Source organism: Carassius gibelio, chromosome A4 (genome assembly GCF_023724105.1).
Source record: "Carassius gibelio isolate Cgi1373 ecotype wild population from Czech Republic chromosome A4, carGib1.2-hapl.c, whole genome shotgun sequence".
NCBI classification, from domain to species: Eukaryota; Metazoa; Chordata; class Actinopteri; order Cypriniformes; family Cyprinidae; genus Carassius; species Carassius gibelio.
The window spans coordinates 3,341,015-3,368,318 of record NC_068374.1 but is presented as its reverse complement, the minus strand read 5'-3'; the positions used below and the strand labels follow the sequence as shown (position 1 = coordinate 3,368,318).

Sequence of the window (27,304 nt, the reverse complement as noted above, 5' to 3'; positions counted from 1 at the left end):
AGGTAATTATTTATCTAGGACACCTCATTCACACCAGCAAGCACATGAAACTACTGCTTATCTTTTACATTTTTTGTCAGAATTTATCAGCTCTGGCTTAATCCCTAATATGTATTGAAGTTACATTGATGTGTGACAATACATGTTTGCGTGTGTGTGTGTGTGTGTGTGTGTGTGTGTGTGTTCATGTCTGACTGTCATTCTTCTGATCCTTATGTCTTCCTGAAAGAAAACAGGAAGCAGGTTTCACTTGTTTTACAGAAGTAAAATAAATTTCAGAGCTGATTTTCAGCACAGCGTTTCAGAGGAGGAAATATTTTGAACTATTTTTTGAGGTGAGTGTTTAATCTTTCTTTAGTTATTTTCATGTTTGAGTGTCGTCTTATGATGTGTCATCGGTCACTTTGAGCTTCTGAGAATGATGTGGTGAAGTTGTTTTGATGTGGTGATCAAACAGATTATCAAACCGATGATCAAGTGTGTCTTTGTCAGTGAATCATGGAGAGCTGCTCATTCTGATATTGTTTTTACACCCTGTGAAATCACTGTTTCTCAGTTTAATGTGTTTATTAATAAGTCTGTGATCTCTGTATTTCTCATCAAGCACTCTTTACTCTGAGACAGAAACTATCACTCAACATCTTCATGTGTCTGCAGACAGTGATGAGTGTTATAACATACTCAACGATTTAATACAATTTAATACTATTTAATACAACGAGCAGCATTTCTAGTTCAATAAAAACGGTTTACTTCAGTTCACTGTAGGTGTCGAACAACAGAATTATATAAATATAAGACTCTCAATATTGAAAACTCCCATTGCTCCCATTTTTTTTTTTTTTTGCTTTTAAATGTAGATCCATGAAGTGTGAAGTTAGGAAAATAGGACTGGATATCTGAAATTTACTATATTGTGCTGCTGTTGTCCACAATGAACGCAAGACAGTTAAAGTGCATTTAAGCAGCAGAAGATCTACATGTGAGGAAAGTACACTAGGGTTGAGCTGTAGGCTTTGTTCGTCTTCGGAACAGTTTAAGATATTTTGGATGAAAATCAGGAGCCTTAAGACTGTCCCATAGACTGCCAATTAAGTAACAATGTCAAGGTCCAGGGACGTATGAAAAGCATCATCAGAATAGTCCATCTACCATCAGTGATTCAACTGTAAAATTAAGAAGCAACATGAATACTTCTGGTACACGAAGAAAACAAAAATAACTACTTTATTCAACAATTCTTCTCCTCTGAGTCTCTCCAAGTCAGCGTAGCTGATTAATCTGATTAATAGGAAAATGTTGATTTCAAGGTCAAGGTCAAGGTCAAGGTGAACTTTATTGTCCCACAAGGGGAAATTCATATGGTCATTCATTCATTACACGCCCTTATCACAACATATTCTCCAAAAAACAAACACAACACATAAAACACAATCTATACAAAAAATAACAGTACTACAAGAATGAAAATTACAATCCAACATTTGACGTTAAAAATTTATAATATTATCAAATAACTAAAACTATGATAGCTTGCGATGTGCGTGATCATTATACAATCTGATCGCTATGGGGACAAATGATTTATTATACCTTTCTGTTCTAATTCTCTGTTGTAAAATTCTACCAGTTGACCTATTACTTCTAATAAATTTATGATATAGAGGGTGAGTAGGGTCATTAAGGATTTGGTCAGTCTTTTTTGAAATAAGCTCATTGTACAGCTGAGCTACCGACACCTGGTCAATTCCGATGATCCTGCTGGCCATCTTAATCATGCGCTGCAGTTTCTTTTGGTCCTTAACATGCATGTTACCAAACACACAGATGAGGCCAAAGGACAAAACACTCTGAAGTAGGCTTTTATAAAACATTACAAGAATGTGTTTTTCTAATCTAAAATTATATAATTTCCTAAGGAAGTACATCCGCTGGTGCATTTTCTTAATTTTGTTTAGTGCACATTCATTAAAAGTTAATTTAGAATCAATTTCAACTCCCAAGTATTTATACGTTGAAACCCTCTCCACTAATTCACCATTAATATTAGAGGGGGGAACTATCATTCTATTTTTGCTAAAATTTATAACCATCTCTTTTGTTTTCTTCACATTGATTTCCAGAAAATGTTCAGTACACCACTGAGTGAAACCCTGCAATTCCCTCTGAAAACCACTCACAGAAGATATGTCCGACTTTAAAAAACCAACCAATGCTGTATCGTCAGCATATTTAAAATAAATGTGAGCTGAAGAGGAAGCTTGACAATTATTAGTGTATAATGTATATAGGATAGGCGACAGAACACACCCTTGTGGTGCCCCTGTATTTATAATTTTTGAGGATGATATGCTTGAATTAAATCTGACCTGCTGACTACGATCTGTCAAGAAGTCATAGATCCATAAAATAATTTGGGGATTACTCCCAAATGCACTAATTTTCTCACCAGCAGGTGGGGTTGGATCGTATTAAAAGCACTACTGAAATCAATGAACACAATCTTGACCAGGCTTTGAGCATGTTCAAGGTGCTCATGAGTGCTGTTAATCAAAGATAATAGTGCATCCTCAACACCTCTCTCTGCACGATAAGCAAATTGATTCGGGTCTAAAAGGGGTGAAACCTCTTGGAGAAGTTGTTTTAAAATTATTTTTTCAAAACATTTCATAACTGCAGAGGTAAGGGCAACAGGGCGCAGATCATTAAATTCCTTAGGTCTATTGTTTTTTGGCACAGGCACTATTAAGGATTGTTTCCATAGGCTGGGAATAACGCCTGTATCTAATGATAGCTGAAACAACCTATGGAAGGGCTGTGCCAACTGATCAGCACACACCTTTAATGTCCTGCAGCTAATACCATCAGGTCCACATGCTTTACGAGGATTTACACGTCTAAAATAGAATTTGACCTCATCCATGGGGATATCAAAATCTATACCCTTCATGTCTCTTACTGCTGTAATGATCTCATTCTGTTCAACTTTAAAATCATGTATATCAAATCTACAATAAAAATCATTTAATTCATTTGCCATATTAAAATTATTCTCTGCTACCAACGGATGCTTCTTGGACTTATATCCTGTGATAGATTGGACTCCCTGCCAAGCTCTCCTAGCGTCACCTTTAAAAAAGTTTTCTAACTTATGTTTATATGCTGCTTTACACTCATTGATTTTGCTTTTAATCTTTTTCTGCACTGTCTTTTTCTCTTCTCTACTTCCTCCTGATTTAAACACTCTCTTTTTCTCATTAAGGAGTTGCTTTAACTCTGGGGTAACCCAGGGCTTATTATTAGGATACATCTTAATAGTCTTTCGGGGGATGATTACGTCCTCACAGAATTGTACATACCCCGATATAGCAAACACTGCTTCATTGACATTGTCAGTCCCATCTGTCACTACATTCCAATCTGTGCTCTCCAGGCAATCCTGAAGTGCCTCAGTCGCAACAGCAGTCCAGCATTTAACCTCCAACTTTTTTGATTTTTCACGCCGTAGGCGGGACACATATTTTGGCATCAGTTTAATCATATTATGGTTCGAATTCCCTAAACCGGGCAGGGCCTTAGAATAAAACGCATCCTCGATATTTCCATAACAATGATCAAGGCAAGCTTTATTGCGTGTTGAACAGGTAACATATTGTTGGTACGTAGGTAAATGTTCCTTTAAACTGCATAAATTAAAGTCACCCAACAAAAAATTAGCTGCATCGGGGGCCTCTTCCTCCGTTTTAGTTACAAGTTCATGAATCGTAGTGGCAGCGGCCAATGTGTCGGCGGAGGGCGCAATATACACAACAAACAGTCTGATTTGGTGTATTTCTCTAGGCAAATAATGAGGCCTTAAGGAAAGCGCTAAAAGTTCAATGTCCTTCGTACAGATCTGATGCTTCATCGTAATATGACCAGGGTTACAATATGTATTGTTAACAAACACGCACACACCTCCACCTTTCCTTTTCCCGGAGTTCTGATTACGGTCCATCCTCACCAGCGTGTAGCCCTCTAGTTCGACCGATGAGTCGGAGTCTGTCTCAGTGAGCCAGCTTTCTGTCAGGCAGATAAGGCAGGATTGCTGGTATTCGGTGAGATACTGAGTGCAGGCCCGCAACTCATCTGCCTTATTCCTTAGGCTTTGGACATTGCCGAACATGACAGTTGGAAGTGATTGTCTGTAGGGCTGTCTTTTCACTCGTTCCCGGATTCCTCCTTTCCTGCCACGTTTTCTTGCTTTGGCGTTCTTGCTACCCCTGACACATTCCGGTGGTAACAACGATGTGTCATAGGGATGAAATCGCATTGCAGGGGATTTAAAATTTAGCAGAAAGTCCCGTGTGTAGGTGATTCGCGCTCCCTGGTCACTATGCATGCATTGATTGTAACCGGCAGCATAAGTGATCAAAATCACCAGCAAGATAACTGAGTTCGTCTTCATTCTGAGCCCTGAACATTCATCTAATAAAAAAAAAGAAAAAGACTTACTTTAACCGTCAATATTGATGGATTGTAAAACAATTAATAAAAACAAACAAACACAGCTAAGGACGCGCAAAGAGACCGTGTCGCCGCTCGCGCATGCGCCACATGATGATCATGATGATTCATTACAAATACATCTTATAAACCTATTCAGAGAGCTCCCCATAGTGTCCATAATTGGGTTGAAGACTAATAGTGCCCATATTTTAAACTAATGACCAAAAATCATAGGGATTTGATGCCTGAGGTGAAAAAAATGGGTACTCACACTTTTGCTATACTAAAGCCTGAAATGGGTACTATATGACGGCATCCTCATAATTTTTTATCAAAATTAACTAAAATCAGTATTCTTATGATTGCTCTGAACATTTCATACTGAGTTCTACAAACATTAAATTGCTTTTTAATAAACTTAAAAAAAAAAAAAAAAGAATTAACAAAAATGTAGGTGTGATGAGGTTGAGACTATGGTAGCTAGTAACTAGACTGAATGAAGTGCATCTGGAAATTAATCGAACATGATTTTATTTTTGGGTTTTGGGACAAATTTCAAAAGGTAATCCGAACCCTGTATAACAAGATTAATAGCACTGTAAAACTGGCATATGAAACTTCTCATAGATTTGAAATCAAAAGGGGGATTTAACAGGGCTGTCCTATTAGCCCATTACTTTTTTTATTGGTTGCACAAATTATGGCCATTCATTGAGACAAATATTTTCCGTGGTATCAAAATAGAAGAGAAAGAAATCAAATGCACACAATTAGCAGATGACACTACCCTTCTCTTAAGAGACTACATTGAAGTTGAAAAAGCAATTAAATGCCTGCAATTATTTACATATATATCTGGTCTTTCTCTGAATATTAATAAATGTGAGCTTATGGCTCTAGGTTCCTGTAACTTTCCAGCATTATGCAATATTCCAGTTAAAGAAGTTGTCAAATATCTGGGTATTAAGATATCTAAAAATAAGGAAGTCAGGAATGAGTTAAACTTTACACCTATTATTCAATCATTTGAAAAGAAACTGAAAAACTTCGACTTCAAAAAGTAGGTGGTATTGAGTTCATATTGAAATGTGATTATGATCTTAATAAAATCCCATTAAACTTGCAAATTTCCACAAACAAGCATTACTGTATGAACTCTTATGTATAATAATAACTCATGACTCTTACTCCCCCCCCCCCATGGTTTGCAGTGTCAACAGGAAAAAGGAACAGATGATACATTTGAATGAGGACGTTTTCTATTTTTTTATTGCTTAAGGTGTATATATTTATATAGCGAGAGATACAGAGAGTACAATATAAGACGCTTCCAACGCCGTCGCAAGAGACACAGTACAAGCACATATTAATCCATGTTGGGATAGTTGAGGAGAGACCGTTTTATCTTGCTCCCGCCCATATTCGCAGCGGTTGCCAAAATAATTTTGCCCGTTTAAAGTCTAGTGTGACTGTGCCTTAAGGCTGCTAGCAGTACACTTTACTTTGGGACAGTAGGCTACTCTGCAGGTGAGGAGCAAGACTGGTTTCCTTCAAACATGATGCTTGGAATTGAGGTTAATCAGACCAGAGAATGTTGTTTCTCATTATCTAAGGGTTATTAAGGTGTTTTCATGTGTCTTCACTGAAGAGAGGATTGAGTTTGGCCGTTCCGCCATAAATCCCAGATCAGTGGAGTGTTGCTGTGATGTTTGTCCTACTGTAGGTTTCTCCTATCTCCAAATATGATCATAGGGTTCAACTAGAGTGACCATCAGGTTCTTGGTCACCAATCTAACCAAAGCCCTTCTCCATTGTTTGCTCAGTTTGGCCAGGAGGCCATCAGCTCCAGGAAAAGTCCTGGGCTGCATTTCCCTAAAGCATCTTAAACTTAAGTACATCGTAAACCCATTGAAACCAATGGAACTACAATCAAATTAGGCTTACAATGATTTTGGGAAACAGCCCTGGTTGTTTCAAACCTTTTCCAATAAAATTAACAGAGACTGCATGCTTCTGCAAAGCTTTAATGCAGCAGAAATCAAGTTGAAGAAACATTTCATGGATGATTATTGGAAACAGGATGCACCTGAGCTCAATTTTGAGTGTCCTAGCAAAGGTTGAGTATCTACCCCAACCTCGCAAAGATTTCAAACAAACTTCTTTCACTTTATCATTATGGGGTATTTGTTTGTAGAATTTTAAGAAAAATAATGAATTTACTCTATTTTGGCAAAGGGCTGTAACATTACAAAATGTGGAAAAAGTGTAGCGCTGTGAATACTTTCTGGATGCACAGTAGATGATCCTTGAAAAAAGGAATCTAGCTCAGTGGCGGTTCTACATTGAAATACACCCTGGGCGAGACCCCTTTTGAGCGCCCCCCCCCCCACACTGTGAGGGCCAGTTAGCAGGGTCGGTTGACAGAGGCTCATCCTCACCAGTGGGGCTCAGTGGGGGCTCAGCTCCAGGCATTTCTATCAGACAGCATATTGGCATATTACTCAAAACACATAGCAGTGAAAAAACATAGTCCTACTCATAAATTATCAGAAATATTAAAGTTACATTAAATTGCAGTTGTACAGTTGTCTTGTAGCCCACACACACACACACACACACACACACACAAGCAAACATGATATGCACACCTGAAAGCTCATGCTGGGGAGAAGTAGAGGAAAAGAGGTCTTCATCCTCAATATCAGATATTTGTGGAGACATATGTGTAGCGGAGGAGGTGGTTGGCTCATCCTGACCAGTGGTAGAGGATGCTCCAAAATATTTTACAAGTGCCCCTGAAATTGCAATTGAACTGCATTTGAAATCAAAAGACCATAGGATAATGTTTTATAAAGCTAAAACAGCCTGGGGTCAAATTGACTCAAAACATAATAGAAGGGTTACATAAACATGCTCTTACACACTAACTGGCTGTCATTACACGCTATATCCTCCTAGACCTGGAAAAAAACATTTATTTATTTTATTTCCCCCCCCCATGTCATCACATTGTTTAGAGCATAGAAACAAGTAGTAAAAAAATATGTATATATTGAAAAATTCTATTTTATTAATGTTATGCTATGGGCACTGGGACTCAGTTGTTTAAAAAAATAAAATGACTTTAAATTATATGTGTAGGCAAAAACAATGGGATTTTATTTTTTAATCACCAAAAACTTTTTGGGTTTCAGGATATTTTTCAACCAAAATTTGTATGTTAATCTAACTTTCATGGAGGTACCATTAGCCATTAGGTTACTGCCTCAAATTATACGCATGACACACTTTTAGTTATGACTTGTAAAACTATATTTAGGAAACTATAATTTGCATACTGTGTAGCAAATAAATAGCAAATGTTCATCTTTAACCTACAGATTTTAAAATGTCGTTGGTTATTTACATGGGCTAACATTAAAAAAATGATGGAAATGATAACTGAACTTGTAACAGTTTTATTGCAAAGCACAATATTATAAATTAGATCTCGTGATTGAGTTGAAACCAAATTATTGTTGTATAAGCATATCAAGCATCATAGCAAAAAGGATAAACAAAGAGTTATACCCACCACCAATTAACATTAGCCCTTCATTCATGAAATGGATACTGTAATGATAAAGAGACAATAGTTGAATACCTTTATCTTTTGCTCGTTTCTCCTCTTCTTCTTTTCGAAACTGGGCACCTGATGGCTCTGATCTTTTCTTCTCCATCTCTGTTTATTTGGCACTCGACAATCAGCAGATTTCTCATCCCCCCAACTGTCACTCAGGACCAGAAGTCAAGACTAAACCAATTCACCTTGATGACCGCATGATCGTCTTGTATTACCTAGTTTCATTTGCAGGAACTATAGGCCTGTATTATAACATTATGAATGAAATGTGCGTTATTTGGAAGAAAGTCGAGGTGCGTGACTGACTTTAGCCTATTATTAATTATATTACTTGTGTGGATCCCCTGTCCCCGTCCACCCCCGTCCTGTCCGTTCCATTTGAGAGAGACCCAGAGGTGAAATGTCGCACGCGCCTCTCGCCCCACCCCCTTACACTTCTCTCACAACACAAAACTTCTGTTTGCATTTTCAGTGTACATTTTCAGCAAGCAGGGGCGCCGGCAGCTGCAGGGAGCGCCAATTTGCCAATTCCACACACAGTGAAATTATATAAATGATGAAAAACCGCTTCGCGACACAGAGGATTTTTTGTTTATCTGCTCGTGCTGCCGCCCACCAATGTGTCACGAAAAAATGACGCCCCGGGCGGCTGCCCGGTTCGCCCGTGCCTAAAACCGCTACTGATCTAGCTGATGGCTGCCAAAATGGATAGCAGCCATCAATTGGATTAATTTTCAGTCAATAAACTATCACATACAACCTAAACAACTAGTAGAACTTAAAATAACATCCTACCATTTTCTAACTCTCAGCCTAGTAATTTTATTACATTCTTAAGTGCTCATTGCTCTACCTTGAAGATCCTGGACATGGATACTGGTCTGGGGCATGATCTGGATTTTGTGGAGGAGTGGTTAAGTTTCTAAGTACTTCTCTCCACTCCTTGCTTCTTCTGTAAGCTGCTCTCCACTTTCTATTCTTCAGCCACTGTTGTCTTTCATTTAACTCATTGATTCCTTTCTTTTTCCCTGTCTCTAGCTTTTTTTTCTCCATCTCTGGCATTCATTCTGCAGGTATTTTTCCTTTTTTTTTTAGGATCCGCATTTAGCCGTGCATGATACTCATTGATGTCTGTAGATGTTAAAATTGATATCATTAAATCAAACGTTCTTTCAGAGAAATTTACTTAACACTGAGATGTGAAAATCTCAGCAGAACACGAATATGCATGCACACACAGCTTTAAAATGGACATTACTACATTTAACATATGCATGTGGTATAATTCTCTTAAATATAATAATACATTTACATTACTGAATAACTTCATAACCAAAGTGTTAAAAACACAAACCCCACACAATCTCACAACCCCATTATGATCAAATGTGTGACAGGGTTGTGTTTTTATTTATGTTATTTTTTTTTTTGCTCAAAATGGCCACTGCTCTAAATGTAATGTGCTCTCCTGTTATTCATAGCATGCATGGTAGTAAGAAATTGTGCATATTGTTGAAATTACAAAGATCATTTTCACAAAGATCATTTAAATAGCTTTATATCTTTATTTGATGTAACAGGGTTGAGTCGTTAAGCTTGAAAAACACAATATCACAATATTAAGTTATAGTTATAAAAGGAGGTGGAAACTTGATTATGTCTGCTCACAATGTTGTTTAAAAGCCTTACATGATGCCACTTCCTGTTAGTGATGTCACATAGGAATCAGTTCATTATTTTTATGGGGAGAGAATTATTTATGTAATGGGGTTGAGGGGTTACTGAGGTACAGAACTAAGTCATGATTTTAATGAATAATCATTAATTTATTTAGAAGAAAAAAAACATGACCAGCAAAAAAGCACAGATAGATATTTATGAGAATGGAAAAATTCTAATAGTATTATTCATATCCCAAGTACACTTTCATAGAAGGCCATGAGGGACATGAAAAAATATGTAGTGTCAACTGAAAAATCAAGATAATTTCTAATATGAAGATAAAATGTATGTCATGTGTTTAAACCTTATTAAAGGAAATATTTTAGTTAATACAAAAAGCTTTTAAAAAAGATTTTAGTGACCCAATAGATAAAATACACTTAAAAAGGTCAGAGGGACTCAAATCGTACTGGTTTTGTGGAATGACTCTACTAGAGAAGAATAAAACATAATTTGCATACGCTAATTGTAAACAAAAACAGCATGATGAATCATTTTGGCAGTTCTAGTTTTTATGCGTGCTAAAAAAAAGTGGAATCAGCAAAAGAGGAAGGGAGAAGTGCTTGAGGTAAGCAGTTTTGGTTTAGTGCTGTGTTGCGTTGATTTCATGTAGCATTTTTATTGGTTGGTCAATAAACATGGGTCTGCAATGATCATGCTGAATTTCTGACACTGCCAGAAAATGATCGTAGGCTCTTTGGTCGCAAGGACCACTGTTTAGGAGCTCCAATCAAAGAAATAGCCATGATTGTTTCACAAGGCCAATCTTTAGTCTGCTAAAATCATGCCGTGTGTCTCAGGCCACTACCTTTGTTGCATGTTCCTGGAGGCAGGGTTTATGTAAATTTCAGGGTTTCTGATGTCACCAATCCAGGAGAAAACTTGTAGTCCCTACCAGCTGGTAGTGAAGCAGGTTGAGGCTGTTACATATTTTGGCACTGAGATTGGCAAGCATCTACACCAGTGGTTCCAAACATTTTTCAACACACATATGTTTGGGCAGCCCACTGCAAAAAAATTTAACTGACCCATTATTGTTGGGTTAATAACTTAGTGCTCAGAAGCTAGACTGTTAACTGTATTTACTGAATGAACTGGCAAGGAACAGAAAATAACTCGGACTGGCACTGCTTGGGACAACTGCTGTTGTTCTGTAGCATAAAAATATCTAAGATAAATTGGTGGTTTATTCTTAAACCAATCAGCAAGCTTGAATATTGGAAGCATAGTTAGTTTTAATTTTTTTTGTTAATTTTTTTTTTACATGTATGAAAAATATTATTTCTTTTAATAGTAATTGGTGGCCCACCTGCAATATCATCGTGACCCACAGGTTGAAAACCACTGATCTACACTATCTTTTACACAGCAGGTGAATAGTGCCTATAAGAAGGCTCAGCAGGTATTGTCTTACATTGAAAACCTTAAGCTTTTAAAAAAAGATAAGATAATTATTTTATTCCTACTGCAATTTCTATTTTAAATAAGATCAAATAGTTCTATTAGGATCTTGTATCTTAGGCTTGTTTATTTTAAAGGTGCTTTCTTTAGATCAGTTATGTGTTTTGTATTGTGTATATGTGAGCTTATTCTTATAACAAAAGAGAATTGCAGTGTATGTTGAAATTGCTTTAGTATTATATACTTTAAAGGGTTAGTTCGCCCAAAAATGAAAATTATGTCATTAATAACTCACCCTTATGCTGTTCCAAACATGTAAGGCCTCCTTTTATCTTCAGAACACAGTTTAAGATATTTTAGATTTAGTCCGAGAGCTCTCAGTTCCTCCATTGAAGCTGTGTGTACAGTATACTGTCCATGTCCAGAAAGGTAAGAAAAACATCATCAAAGTAGTCCATGTGACATCAGAGGGTCAGTTAGAATTTTTTGAAGCATCGAAAATACATTTTGGTCCAAAAATAGCAAAAACTATGAACTATGAACTTTATTCATCATTGTCTTCTCTTCTGTGTCAGTTGTGAGAGAGAGTTCAAAACAAAGCAGTTTGTGATTTCCGGTTCGCGAACGAATCATTCGATGTAACCGGATGTTTTTTAACCAGTTCACCAAATGAACTGAACTATGAAGAGAGAACTGAAGATGAACACCGAGCCGAGCCAGATAATGACTCGTTCACGAGTCAAGAACCTTTTCTGTCAGACGTGTTCGATTCGAACTGATGATAACAACAAGCAGCGTTCCACTGTGGCATATTGTTATTTATGATATTTTTTCCATTGATACTGAAACACGTGTGAACTACAAAGCCTATTTTACCTCATGAATAATAGTTAAGCTTCAAATGGGCAACATCATGAATATGGAAAAGTTTGGATTTCTCCCGAGTGAGAGAGCCCAACCTTACCTTATGTTTCGCTTTAGATTATTATTCATTTTGTTTGTTTATAGTTAAGCCTATATTATATACTGCAGTTATATTTATCCATTAGAATTATAGATTTTTAATTCTTGTTTTGTTCTGATAAACTTGTTAAATTGAAAGGATTTGTTGTAAAGTGAAGGGAACTAAAAATATCCTGTTAGTACATTATAACATTATTAGGCCTGCCATTATTATTTCTGAATGTAATAAAATGCACCTTATACATGAATTATATATTTTTTTTACAAAATTAATGTATTTTTTTGCTTGTTTTAAAAGAAAATGCAGCAGAAGAAAATAGGCGATTAATCGGTTAAAATTTGTTACTGTGGGTCAAAAGTAATTATGATTATTATATACATAGAAACATACTCTGGGCTATCCAGGTTTTTTTTTTCATTGCATCTGAAAATGACATGAACATTCACTTTGCGCGCTCTGTGCAGATTTGCAGATCTGCCTCCCACATTGCTAAGCTGTTGATTAATTTAAAATGTTTGATATAAAGGGTGCTGTCCCATTTTATACAGGAATTGTTAATAAAAAGAAAATCGAATTTTTACGTTCTAATTATATTGTTAACACAAGTTCATTTAGGCTATATGACATGCACTGTGACATTTTTGCCCTTTTTAACTTATAAACTCCTTGAGATTTTAAAGTCAGTTTAATAGTATTGAAATTAAAGTAAAAAAAGGTTTTAATTGCTTAACCTGTTAGCCTGCACCTGGAAGCCCTCGTCCTCAACTCTCCGTGTTCGCACGTGTCAATGTTTACGAATAGATTAAATTAAATGGGACAAATTTAATCTTGAAGATGAAGACGTAAGCCTCAAGCATCGACGATAGATCACTGTTTTTCAATGGAAAGCTAATAAAGACTGTATTTTCTAGATTTGGGTAAGCACTACACATAAAAACATGAACAATGAAAATGCTGTACATACCAGATCCGTCATAATAACGAGTCATAAACACATCCACAGCTGTAAATCCCGGTTAAGTTAGAAAGGTAAGGGTCCACTGAACAACTTCTCATGGAGCACGTTTAGTCCAATGAAGCAATAACGTTGTAATATGGATCATAATTCCTTTGTTCACGTTTCAGTTCTTCAGCGACAGAACTGTTTGTGTCCGTTATGGAATAACTCATAGTTCAGAAACTGCGTCTTGGTAGTAAACAAAATTGCATTGTTTTGTACCATACAGTGTGACAAATAGAATGAGATGATCCACAAAAAAAAAGTGAATGAAAGATAGGGGAAAGATAGTATATTTGAATTTTGGCGCTCTCTCCTGACGGCTCATGACACGCTCTGACGCAACGGTCAGCTGATGGAGGTGGAACTTATAGCGATCGCCTTTTTCTTTATTTTTCAACAGTTTTCATATATGTGTCAGTGTGTTTTATGTTGAATGTGCATGTATCTGCATGATTACCATCTGTTTGAGTGCAAATCAGCACGCTGTTACCGTTAGCATTTATATCATTACCATCTCTATAAATGGCCAACAGCATGTTTATTGTAATTCACTGTAAATGCTGCATTTCTAGCAATCGCAGGATGTTCTGTAATTTGCAAACAAAGTTAAATCTTTTTTATTTTTCTTATTATTCTTATTTTTCTTACTCAAATTATTCTTATTGTATTTTTCTAGTGCTAAAATAAATCACGTATATGAAGTTTCTGTCTAGTGTTTTATAATTGAAAAAAAAAAACTATGCAGTGGTATGTTTACTGACTAAATAGTTTGTAGAAGCCTTCAATACTATTGGGAAATATATTTTCTTATATTTGGGTGGGTGGGGGGGGGGGTTGTAGACAGTTAAATCTTTTTTTATATATATATTTTTTGATGTCTAAGTTTCTGTCTAGTGTTTTATAATTGAAAAAATATGCAGTGATATGTTGAATATTCACAGATGTAAGTTTGGTATTTATGAAGTTATGTGCATTTCTTAGAACGAATTCAAGCAGGATAAATGTCAGCCTGTGCCTGAGCCTGTGCTTATATTTTCTCTAAGCTACACAGTATTACACCATATTTTAGTTTTTACTCATTTAACAGATAACTTCTTGGGAAAAATATATTTGTCTGTACACTGATTGTTGAAATTGTTGCATGTTTTATGAGTTATATCCTTTATTTTAGTAAAACGTGAGGCACTGTATAATTTCTTTCCCATTACTTAGGCCTAATTAGCCTAAAAAATGAAAGGGATAAATTAAACCTGCACGATTTAGCTAAATCATTAAAACTCTAAAGAATGGACAGATTAATAAATAGTGTCCATGGTTAAACTCAAGTTCTCTCATTATAATCAACAATATGCACACAATGTAAATAAGAGCTTAATTAATTGACAACTTCAGTGATTTTAAACGGAGCCTTCTTTAGTTTTGGACTGTGGGGAGGTCTTGGCCTAGTGGTTAGAGAGTTTGACTCCTAACCCTAGGGTTGTGGGTTCAAGTCTCAGGCTTGCAATAACAGGTTATATGGTTGAAATAATATTTTAGTTCAAAACTTTAAGTTCCATTGTTTAAAAAAAATGCTTTATTGGCTAACGTTTCAAAGACCTTCAGTTGTTATGCTCTAAAATCCAATGCCATTTGTAATTTTACAGTATTTTCACCTCCTAAATCACTAACCTTTAAAGTCATAATTCGGTCAAATTTACTCAGACCAATGACATTTTTTAAATGACATTATTATTTATTATTTTTTTTTTAGAATAATTGTAGCCTACGTAAATAGATGAAGCAAAACAAATATGACAAATATTTGGATTGTCCCTTAATGTTTCCCTTATTTTCTTAAAGTATAAATACTTAATTTCTACAAGAATAAACATGATAACATTATTAATGCATAGAAACAATTTAAATATTTTAACTACAGTGTTTTTCTTTCATTTTCCCCGACTGTAGCCATCAAATGTAACACATTAGTGATGCAAAGCTGACGGCTATTTACAAAAATGTGCTTTGATGCGCATGTTTGCTAAATTTTGGTTAAAGCACCACTCAGTCAAAAGATGCAAATGAACTTTGCAGATGCAGCGGCGGCTGTACATGTGGAGGTAGAACCATCTGTAGTTCTTGAGAAGGGATTTTTAAAAAACTAAATATGTCCCTTTGGAGTGATGTGTAAGTTGGCATATCTTTTTTTTTATGCCCAAACATACACCTTACACACTGACAAAAATTAAAAAAGTGAAAAAGCATGATAGATGTGAAATTTACTTAAAATGAAATAAATATAATTTAAATATTTATACTAGTAAAATAATCTTACTAGTGCATGAACTAAATTTGAATCTAAACCAAATTAAAAAGGTAATTTATATTAGTTGTGCTAATGGTGTTTATAGTTTTTATTACTGTACAATAACTGATAGTATACTGTATTGTGTGTTCATATTAAATTCTCAGGTCTTTGAACTTTTCTTTGTGTGATTTTCTCTATTGCAAGAACTTGTTACAGTGGTGTAATAAAAAAAATGTTTAATTAAACTTATTGCCTAATTTCAGTGTATATATACGCTTTATGTTGTATACTGTAACAGACACTGACATTCAAAAGGATACCTGCTTTCCAAAGGGAGGTTTTTTTGAAACTGTATTGAATGGATTTCACTTGTGTTCTCTAGACCAGTGGTTCTCAAACTTTTTCAGCAGGAGGCCCTTTGTGTAGGATGAATCCTTCCGTGGGCCCCCAAAAGGAAACTTATGACGCTAAACATACTCAAACTTACAATTTTACTTAAAAATGTTAGATTATACCAAAAGACTAAACAAATACATTTGTACATTGCCGGAGCATCAATTCTGTTTGTAGCCTAATATCTCTGATGTTAACTAGATTTAATTTATTACATTCTTAAATTTAATAAAATATAACATTGTTATAAAACCGTTTTGACCGTTATGAAAAGGTCATGAAAAGCTATACATGAAATTTTCAATAAAAATACCACTTCTTATGCTCAGTTTTATGTTCATGGACTTTCTGTTTCCTTAATTTGACTTTTTCCTGTTTTTTTAATTGATTGATCCCCACCTGTCTCCAGTTCCCTGATTACCTCCTGTGTGCTTAAAGGTCCCCTTCTTCGTGATCCCATGTTTTAAACTTTAGTTAGTGTGTAATGTTGTTTTTATAGAGTATAAATAATATATGTAAAATTCTAAAGCTCAAAGTTCAATGCCAAACAAGATATTCTATTTAACAGAATTCGCAGACAAAAAACGACCCGTTTGGACTACAGCCCTCTAGTTCCTGCAGTAATGACGTTACTCTTGTTCCGAGGTCACCGTGGCCACCAGATCCAGTCTGTATCCAGATCAGAGGGTCACTGCAGTCGCCCGGATCCAGTACGTATCTAGAGCAGATGATGGATCGGCACCTAGAAAGGACCTCTACTGCCCTGAAAGACAGCGGAGACCAGGACAACTAGAGCCCCAGATAGAGATCCCCTGTAAAGACCTTGTCTCAGAGGACCACCAGGACAAGACCACAGGAAACAGATGATTCTTCTGCACAATCTGACTTTGCTGCAGCCTGGAATTGAACTACTGGTTTCGTCTGGTCAGAGGAGAACTGGCCCCCCAACTGAGCCTGGTTTCTCCCAAGGTTTTTTTCTCCATTCTGTCACCGATGGAGTTTCGGTTCCTTGCCGCTGTCGCCTCTGGCTTGCTTAGTTGGGGTCACTTCATCTACAGCGATATCATTGACTTGATTGCAAATAAATCACTAAGTCACTATTTAAACTGAACAGAGATGACATCACTGAATTCAATGATGAACTGCCTTTAACTATCATTTTGCATTATTGAGACACTGTTTTCCAAATGAATGTTGTTCAGTGCTTTGACGCAATGTATTTTGTTTAAAGCACTATATAAATAAAAATAAAGGTGATTGATAATGACGTCACTAAAACAGTTTTTGACTAACCTCCACCCACATGAATTCACAAAAAGGGGGCGTGGTCTTGTTGCGCTCCGAGGGAGAAGGAAGAGCTGTGTTTGTGTTTTTTGTCGCCATGTCGTCGAAACGCTGTTTTTCATCTCGGAGTCCAATCATCTTTGTTTGGGCTTCCCAGGGACGCTGTACTTGGAGATTAATGGTTACAATTTATGTTTAACTCGGTTCCCGAAAATTATAATCCACATGTAAAACTATGTGCAGCACATTTTGCTGAGGACAGCTTGCTGAGGACATCTTCCTCAATCTCAATCAGTTTAATGCCGGATTCACACAAAGATTATTCTTGAAAGATGGAGCAGTTCCCCCTTTGTCTGGAGAAGGCGTTGTTTATGGGCCACAACCTGTAAGTGTATTTATTATTTAAGTTGGTGCGTTTAACAGTTTCTGTAACCTATTACACAAAGGGCAACGCTGTTTAACTTTGTTAACTAGATGTTAGGGCTGTGCTAAAAAACGAATGCGATTTTCATGCGCATCTCGTCAGTAAAAACACTCCCGTGATAAGTACATCTCCAGCACATGCTCCTGCCCACTTGCTTCTCAAAACTACTCCAAAACTAGCCCAATCGCGTTACCAGGAGGGCACCGTGCGCTAAGCTGCTGTCGAATCACAACACAGGATCCGCTGGCACAATCAGAACTCATTACGTATTTCTGAAGGAGGGGCTTTATAGAACAAAGAAGTCATCAGCCCATTTTTATGACAGTGAAAACAGCGATATACAGATAGACGAATTGTGTGAAAAATACTGTGTTTTTTTACACGCGAAACATGAACACGTGTTATATTGCACACTGTAAACACAATCAAAGCTTCAAAAAAGCGTGTAAAACGGGACCTTTAAATACCCTGTCTGTTTAATTCTTCTTCGTCCGTGATAAATGTGAGTTCAGTTGATGTTGTATCCTGATGTTAGTTAATGTGTTAATGTAGTAGTGTTGTATATTGTCTATGTTATCTCCATCGATGTTCAGTTAACTCCTCTTTTGATTAATACTCTCCTCGAGCGCTTTGTTTCTATGCTAGCACACACCCAACTGTAACACTCAGAGGTTTTTGGTCTTAATATCACTGATTTATGGATTAACTGAAAACAGTAGAAAATAATAGTCTTTCAAATTTCATATAATCTGGAGGAAATAATACTCAACCACCAACCGCGGGAGATCATTTTTAGTTAATCATTTTATGAAAAAGTAAAAAAAAAAAAAAAAAGTTTGAGTTTCAGGCCCTGTTTTGTAAGTGCCCAGTTAGAGTGGACCTATTGTAAAGCATTTACTTCATGTCTAACAGCAGTCGGTGAAGAAAGATGGCGTCAGTTAAACAGCTGCTTTATGACACACTGGATGACCTGGAAGAAGAACATTTGAAGAGATTTAAGAGCTTCTTAAGAGAAGATGGACCTATTCCGGCTTCTGTACTGGAGAAGGCTGATGCAACAGATACAGTGGATCAGATGCTGGATCGTTTTGGGCCAGAAAGGGCTGTGAATACCACTCTTGATATCCTGAAAAAGATTACCCAGAACAATCTTGCTGAACAGTTAGAGAACAAACACATGGAAGGTAAAAGAGAAAAATATTGTAATGTCAAACCTGTAATGTAAAAAAAAGTGACCTCTCTTTCTCCTTTCCAGTCAAGATCATCAACTGTGCTCAGACTGGATTTGATCTCAACAATGAAACAGGTGCAGAAATAAATGTTGCATAATTAAAAATCATATATTGGATAATTCTAGATCCTGCACACTTTACACAGTACACTGTGCAGTACACAGTACACTTTACACTGCATACTGTGTACTTTATAAATCACATTAGATTATAAAAGATTATAAAATTATGTTAGATTATAAAAGTTTTCTTTAAGTCTATATACAGCTGAGATTTGTTAATAATGTTGGACAGGTCAGGGTTTGGGATATATTAATGGTATAAGTGTGAGTGGTCCTGTACTGCACCAGCAGACCACGTCAAAGAGCTGACTGACTTTTCAACATTTAACCCCTGAAGATGCAAATGACTGCCATTACACCTCATATAGAGTGGTATACAATGGAGATAAAAATTAGAGAACAACCTACAATTTAACTTTTTCATCATGTTTGTATTCATTTTTAACAGAGGATTTAATTCTGCAGAAATTCTTGCAAATTCACAAAACTAACATGAAGAAAAAAGCAAAGTATATTTTTGAAGGCAACAAAGACAATGATACAGATCTCGAGACTGTCTACACAGACCTGTTCATCACGGAGGGAGATATGGAAGATGTCAATCATGAACATGAGATTCATAAGATTGATGAAGCTTTCAAAAATAAAAAAACAAAGGTCAAACCTATAAAATGTAATGATATATTTACTGAACTGAGGAAAAAAAATGAGGTGAAGATTGTGCTGACCAAGGGAGTCGCTGGCATTGGAAAAACTGTCTCTGTGCAAAAATTCATCCTGGACTGGGCAGAAGGAAACACCAATCAGGATATAGACTGTGTGTTTTTGCTTCCATTCAGAGAAATCAACTTAATGTCAAATGAAAATTTCAGTCTCCACGAGATTCTGCTGGAATTTTATACTGAATTGAAGGACTTGGATGAATCAAAGCTATATAAGAAATGTAAGCTAGCAGTTATATTTGATGGACTTGATGAGAGTCGTCTGCCATTAAACTTTAAAAGTGACACACTGTACACTGTTGAGGAAAGAGCATCTGTAGATGTGCTGTTTACAAGTCTGGTCAAAGGAAAGCTGCTTCCATCAGCTCTTGTCTGGGTGACATCACGACCAGCAGCAGCCAATCAGATCCCTCCTCGGTATGTGGGATTGTTTACAGAGGTGCGAGGATTCAATGACCAACAGAAGGAGCAGTACTTAAGAAAGAGAATCACAGATGAAACTCAAGCCTCCAGAATCATCTCACACATTAAGACGTCTCGTAGTCTCTACATAATGTGCCACATTCCTGTGTTCTGCTGGATAACAGCCACAGTACTTCAGGATATTCTCATCAAGAACAATACAGAGAACATAAGCACAACACTCACTGAAATGTACATTCACTTCCTGCGTATACAGATGAACATAAAGACCCAGAAGTATGATGAACAAAAAGAGAGGGAACAATCAGAGCACTTAAAATTAAATAGAAAAATGATTTTGAAGTTAGCCAAACTAGCATTTAAACAGCTGAAGAAGGAAAACATTGTGTTCTATGAGAAAGATCTGAAAGAATGTGGTATTAATGTGAGTAAAGAAACTGAGTTCACAGGAATGATTGCTGAGATCTTTAAGAAGGAAGATGGACTTTATAAGACAAAGGTCTTCAGCTTTGTGCATCTGAGTGTTCAAGAGTTCCTTGCTGCATTGCATGTGTTCATCTGCTACCTGAACAAGAACATGCTAGAGCTTCAGTTTTTCTTTAAAGATTCACAAACTACAGCCAGACAAAAGCTTCAGTTCCTTTTTAGAAATGTCAAATTTCACGACTTAACAAAGAGGGCCACTGATAAAGCCATGCAGAGTAAGAGAGGACATCTGGACCTTTTCCTGCGGTTTCTGATGGGAATTTCACTGGAATCCAGTCAGAACCTGCTCAAAGGCCTGATCACACACACTAAAGACAACAGTGTGAGCATCAGACAAACAACTGAACACATTAAAGGATTACAAAAACAGGTAATTTCAGATGAAACTACAGTCAACCTATTCTACTGCTTACTTGAGCTGAAAGATAATTCATTATATGAGGAAATCCAGAGTTACCTCAGTTCAGATGAATATACAGGAAGAGACCTCTCATCTTCAATGTGCACAGTGCTGACCTCAGTACTGCTGATGTCAGAGAAGGTGCTGGATGAGTTCAACCCAAAGAGATTCACGTCAAAACAAGTAGACTACAAGAGACTTGTTCCAGCTTTGAGATGCTGCAGAAAAGCCCTGTGAGTAATTTCACTGAATGGTGTTTAATTATTATTATTTTCTGTTCTATATCACTAATTATTTAAATGTTAAAATACTACATAAAATAATTTCCTGTCCCTATTGTGAAAGCCACAATAAGTTATTGCATAATCACTGAACATCAGAAATTAATCTTGTTAAACATTCTGTTTTGGCAGTTTTGACAGCTGTCGACTTGATGAAACAAGCTGTGAAACTGTGTCTTCTGCTCTACAATCATCAAACTCTCATTTGACAGACCTGGACCTGAGTAACAATCACCTGCAGGATTCAGGAGTGAAGCTTCTTTCTGATGGACTGAAAAGTTCACACTGTCAACTAAACATACTTAGGTTTGACATTAACCCTTTTGAGTTGAACACGTTATGAATAATTTTTTCCTGATAACCCCAAAAAGAACTTACAGATGTAGCGGGTAGGGCGTAGGCAGCGGGAATTGCACCTTGATTGAATCAGGTGGTGGGCGTTTGGCGTTGCACCTTTAAATCTAGCAAGCTGGCGGTTTCTCTGATTAGTGTTTTACTATAGATTCTTGGTTCCTTGGACTCTTGGTTGGTTGTACGAGTTGATCTCGACTTGGTGTTTGTGGGTTATTCAGTGCCGTGGTTACATCTAGCTCCGTCTTCATGAGCCCTCACCGGCTACGGATTGTGTCTGCGTGTTTCAATGAAAATTCGCTGATTTAGAGTATGACCACTACAAGTTTGCAGAGTGCTGTTTGTTGTGCTGAGAATATTGGCCAGGGAATGTATGAGTAAAAACCAGACGGAATAAGGCGATTGCTACAGTATTACAACTAAACAAGCTCTTGGTTCGACGCTGCGGTCTGTGTCCATACAGGAGGACCGTCATATGCCATCTTGGCCACTGTTTTTCCTGTGCCCTGTTTTTAGTATTCAGTTGTGTGTGTGTGTGTGTGTGTGTGTGTGTGTGTGTGGGCGGAAGGCCCATTGTGTTGCTCATTAGTCTTCATCTGTGTGCGTTGCTGTATGTTTTATGTTTGTATCTTGGGCCATTGGGTTGGTGCAATATCCTGGGACGGGGAATAACAATTTTGTTGTGTGGTCACTGGTTTGCTGAGTGTAAATTTATTTTGTTTTCTGTGCATATGATTTGTGATGTGCCTTATTTATTCTGTATTTGCTGATTGAGTTTTGCTGATCTTTGTTATACACATTTTGATTTTGCACTTTGTTGTCCCTGTCCCTGAATTTGTTGACCAGAGGCCTAATGTTTGTTATTTTAAGTGTGTCTAACTGGAGAAAAATAAAATAAACCGTTTCTATTTTTATAATACTCCAGTCCCTCTCTCTCCTTTTATTTCCCTTTATTGGGATAGCCTGCTTGTGAATATATAAAATTTAGATTGTTGGTTGACTGGTTCGACAAGGCCCCCTAGGGGTTACACAGACATAATAACAAACCTTTTGTGCATTTATAAAATAAAGATAAGAAACAAGGTGTGCTGTCTGCAGCCTTTGTCTGCGGTGATCTTCATTTAGACGCATCATTAAAATGAACTGTAACTTAGTGAATACTCACTAAACTTTAAACAAGTGCTGCCGAAAAAAATATTCTTTGATAAAGTAATCCATATGAAAACATTTTTCATGTCTCCCTTCATTATATCTAATTCCCCCACGCTGAACATGATTTTGAGATGATAATGTTTCACTGAAGCGTGCAGCTTGACTACATTCATACAGCAGAAAACAACGCAGCGAGACTGTTCAAGTTTTTTTTATTTTACTCTTTGAAAGTGAAAGTGAAGTGACATTCAGCCAAGTATGGTGACCCATACTCAGAATTTGTGCTCTGCATTTAACCCATCCGAAATGCACACACACAGAGCAGTGAACACACACGCACACTGTGAGCACACACCCGGAGCAGTGGGCAGCCATTTATGCTGCGGCGCCCAGGGAGCAGTTGGGGGTTCGATGCCTTGCTCAAGGGCACCTAAGTCGTGGTATTGAAGGTGGAGAGAGAGCTGTTCATGCACTACCCCCCACCCACAATTCCGTCCGGCCCGAGACTAGAACTCACAACCCTTCGATTGGGAGTCCAACCCTCTAACCATTAGGCCACAACTTCCTCATTGCTTCGCGATGAGAGTAATAAGACATAATTCACCCCCAAAAGATGTGATGTGGTTATCTCAGATAAATAAATATAAATAGTGTTGCGTGTTCCACAGTTATTGTCAAGTGTTCATAGAATAGAATAGAAGGGAGGGTTGTACCAGAGATTCGCTCAGCAGTCCGGACTACCCTCTGTAGTCTTGGCAGCTGAGCTGAACCAGACAGATATTGAAGTGCAGAGGACAGATTCAATGATGATGGAGTCGAACTGTTTCAGCAGCTCCAATGGCAGGTTTAACTTCCTCAACTGGCTAAGGAAGTACAACCTCCTCTGGGCCTTTTTCACAATTGAGTAAATGTGAATGTCCCACTTCAGGTCCTGAGAGATAGTAGTGCCCAGGAACCTGAATGACTCCACTGCAGTCACAGTGTTGTCCATGATGGTGAGTGAGAGGAGATGGAGGTGAGTAGGGAGAACTGAGTTAGTTTGGGCAGGAGGCCTTTTGGAATTATATTGTTTCAGGCTGAGCTAAAATCCACAAACAGGATCCTCACATAAGTCCCTGGTCTATCTAGATGTTACAGAACATAATGTAGTCCAATGTTGACAACATCGTCAACAGACCTGTTTTTTTCTGTTGGCAAACTGAAGAGGATCCAGCAAGGGTCCTGTAATGTCCTTCAGGCGGGCCTACACTAGTTTTTCAAATGAATTCATGACCACAAATGGTAAAGTCACAGGCCTGTAGTCATTTAGTCCTGTAATTTTGGATTTCTTTGGGATGGGGATGATAGTGGAGCGTTTGAAGCATAAAGGGACTTTGCACAGCTCCAGTGATCGATTGAAGATCTTTGTGAAGAAGGGGGCCAGCTCGTCAGCATAAGATTTCAGACAGACTGGTATAACACAATCTGGGCCTGGTGCTTTTTTCCTTTTCTGCTTCTGGAAGACCTGGCACACCTCGGTTTTCCTGATCTGAATTGCAGGTGTGGGGGAGAGGTGTGAGAGCGGTTGTTTGGGGTGGGGTTGCAGAAGGTGTGAATGGGTGTGTCAAGAGGTGTTCAGGGCAGGTATTGGGAGTTTTTTTTAAACCTGCAAACTCATTCAGATCATCTGCCAGTTGTTGATTCTCCACAGTGCTGGGGGACAGTGTCTTGTAGTTGATGATCTCCTTCAGACTTTTCCACACTGATGCTGAGTCGATGGACGTGAACTGAGTGTCACAGTCTTCTGTCTTTCTGTCACTGTCTTCTGTGAGTGTTGTGTTTGTTTGGTGCCATGGGCTCTCTCCTGTCTTTCTCTGACCCCGCCCGTCTTGTTACCTAATCATTGTTTTAGTTGCTCCACCTGTGTTTCTCCCCTGCTTCCGGACTCATTTACCTACACTCCGCACACCTGGTCACTCAATCACACACACAGCTGTTGCCCATTATCACAGACTATATATTCTCATCTCACGCACCACTCTGTCTGGCTGTGTTATATGTTAATTGTTACTTGACATTCATTTTTTTGCATTCAGGTTGCTTCTGCTTGTGTCCCTGTCATTTGGTTCTGTTTTGTTTTTGCCTTGTTGGCCTTTTTGTTCCTGTTTATTAAAAAGTAATGTGCATTTGGACCCAGACCCTGTTCTTTCTTTGGCGCTCTCTACCGCCCCGTGACACTGAGTCCTTATTTTCCAGAATAATTCCTCTTTGCCACTCTGATCTCCTTTTCGAGTGTGTATTTGGCCTGTTTATACAAGACACTGCCCCCCTTCCTGTAAGCATCTTCTTTGACCTGATGGAGCTGTCTGAGTTTTGCAGTGATCCATGGTTTGTCATTGTTTTAAGTTAGATGAGTCTTGTTAGGAATACAGATATCCTCACAGAAACCTACATATGATGTAACAGTCTCTGTGAGCTTGTCCAGATCGGTGGCAGCATCTTTAAATTCACTCCAATCGGTAAGTTCAAAACAAGCTTGTAAATCCTGCTCTGCATCATAAGTCCATCTTTTTTTACAGTCCTTAATACAGGTTAAGCTGAATTATTTTTGCCTGTAGATTGGTATAAGATGAACCAAATATTGATCAGAGCATCCCAAAGCTGCTAGTGGAACAAAGTGATATGCATCCTTTATTGTGTTGTTATAGTGATCCAGTATATTACTGTCTCTGGTGGGACATGTGATGTGTTGTCTAAATTTTGGCAGTTCACGAGAGAGATTGGCTTTATTAAAGTCCCCAAGAATGATTAAAACAGAGTCAGGGTGTTGTTGTTCTGTCTCTGTGATCTGATCAGCGAGTTTCTATAAAGCCAGGCCCATGTGCACTTGTGATTGAATGTAAACACTAACAAGAATTAACAAGCAAAACTCCTGTGGCGAATAGAATGGCTTGCAGTTAATGACGAGTGTTTCTAGATCTAAACAGCACATCTTTAACACTGTTACATCTGTACACCACCTTTTCTCGATGTAAAAGCATGTCCCCCCGCTGCACGATTTCCCCATTGATTCTGCAATGTGGTCCACTCTGAACAGCTGAAAGCCGGGCACATGGAGTGCACTGTATGGAATGGTGTCGTTTAACCAAGTTTCCATGAAACTCAGAGCAACAGAGTAGAGCAGAATAAGTTTGTCCGTTTTGTTGGGTAGAGAGTGGAGGTTTGCCAGATAGATGCTAGGTAATGGCATTCGAAATCAACACTTTGAGCTTCATGAGGGCACAGGCTCTCTTCCCCCGTCTGCGCGTCCTGAAGCACTTGATCAGCACAGCTGCTCTGCCAACTACTTTGTCGAGCAAAACATCAGAATAGTTGAAAACCGGTAATATATAGGGAGTGTTTGGTGCCTAATGTCCAGAAATTTGTCTCTGGTGAAACTGATTGCAGGAATATAACTAAAGAGAGGAGAAACTAACAAAAACACAACATCAACTGCAGAGCACATCATGGAGGTTGCCATCAGTATTGGGTCCATCTTGCTTTTTGTTAAATAAGGTGCTAGCTGTTAAGAACACGTCATTACACATCAGTGTATTGTCTATCGTCACAAGCCGCAGGGTTTAATTTGGTTTTGTTTGTATGTTTGTAATACTCTCAAAGCCATGATTCCCATCCACTTACATTATATTGCTTATTTTTTAGTGAAATATTTCTTTAAGTTTAGGTATTTGGTAGGATTAGGTATGTAGAATAAGGCATTGATATATGTTTAATTAGTTCTAATAAATGTCTAATATTCTAGTAATATGCATGCTAATAAGCAACTAGTTAAGAGACCCTAAAATAAAGTGTTACCAAAGTAAGGTAACTTCACTTTAAAACAGACAAAGACCACATATAAATAATATTTATTTTTTCTCTAACAGACATAAAATCAGATATTAGATCAGACAAATGTGTACACATTGTTACGATTATAACCAAACTGCAACAAAATAAAGGAGACACCACACACAACTGGAGCTTGACAATATTTATTTAACTAAAGAAAAAGTGTAAAATACGTTATCAGTATAAATGTACATCCATTTGTCATCAAATGAAGGTAAGTACAAGTGACAATCCAAACAACAAAAAATACTGAAGATAGATGGTCAGGATGTGAAACCCGTGGCCACTTTTATCCTCCTTCACCCACACATATATAAAAACGGTTAAAAAATAAAATGAATAAAGAAAAAGGCAATCGCTAAGTTCCACCTCCATCAGATGACAGGTGCGTCAGAGCGCATCACTAGCTGTCATGAGAGAGCGCCAGAATTGAAATAAACTTTAAAACATACAGAACATTTGCTCACAAGACTCACAAGACAGTCAAACCTGGAGCTTGTAGCCTACATTTTTTTCAAAATGTGAAAATCATCTTGTTTACTATTTGCAATTTTCATTTATTAATGCATTCTGCTATAAACAGTGGTTAGATCCATTTTTATTAAGAGTGTAAAGCATGAAATCAGAACACCATAACAGTAAGATGCTGATAATTTGCAAGGAACAGACACAATATTGATTCCACTTGTGGTGTTGAAAGTGCTTTAGAAACTAAGTAGAGTTGAATTAAGTATTATGTA

At 37.5% G+C, this 27,304-nt stretch overlaps 2 protein-coding genes across 2 annotated transcripts in view; both read left to right on the top strand.

Annotated features, from left to right (window-relative positions):
• The first annotated feature begins 243 nt into the window (after positions 1-243).
• Positions 244-18,914, top strand: LOC127968466 (NACHT, LRR and PYD domains-containing protein 6). The gene is made up of 3 exons (XM_052569731.1): positions 244-335; positions 18,498-18,769; positions 18,841-18,914. The coding sequence occupies exons 2-3, from the start codon at positions 18,514-18,516 to the stop codon at positions 18,912-18,914; spliced, it is 330 nt and encodes a 109-aa protein (XP_052425691.1). The 5' UTR covers positions 244-335; positions 18,498-18,513.
• A 381-nt stretch (positions 18,915-19,295) lies between these two features.
• The window catches only part of LOC127967332 (NACHT, LRR and PYD domains-containing protein 3-like), a 40,000-nt gene continuing 31,991 nt past the window's right edge, over positions 19,296-27,304 (top strand). The window contains exons 1-2 of the mRNA XM_052568316.1: positions 19,296-21,143; positions 21,324-21,497. Of these exons, the coding sequence (XP_052424276.1) occupies positions 19,372-21,143; positions 21,324-21,497 (1,946 nt within the window). The 5' untranslated portion in view covers positions 19,296-19,371. The remainder of the gene's footprint in view (positions 21,144-21,323; positions 21,498-27,304) is intronic.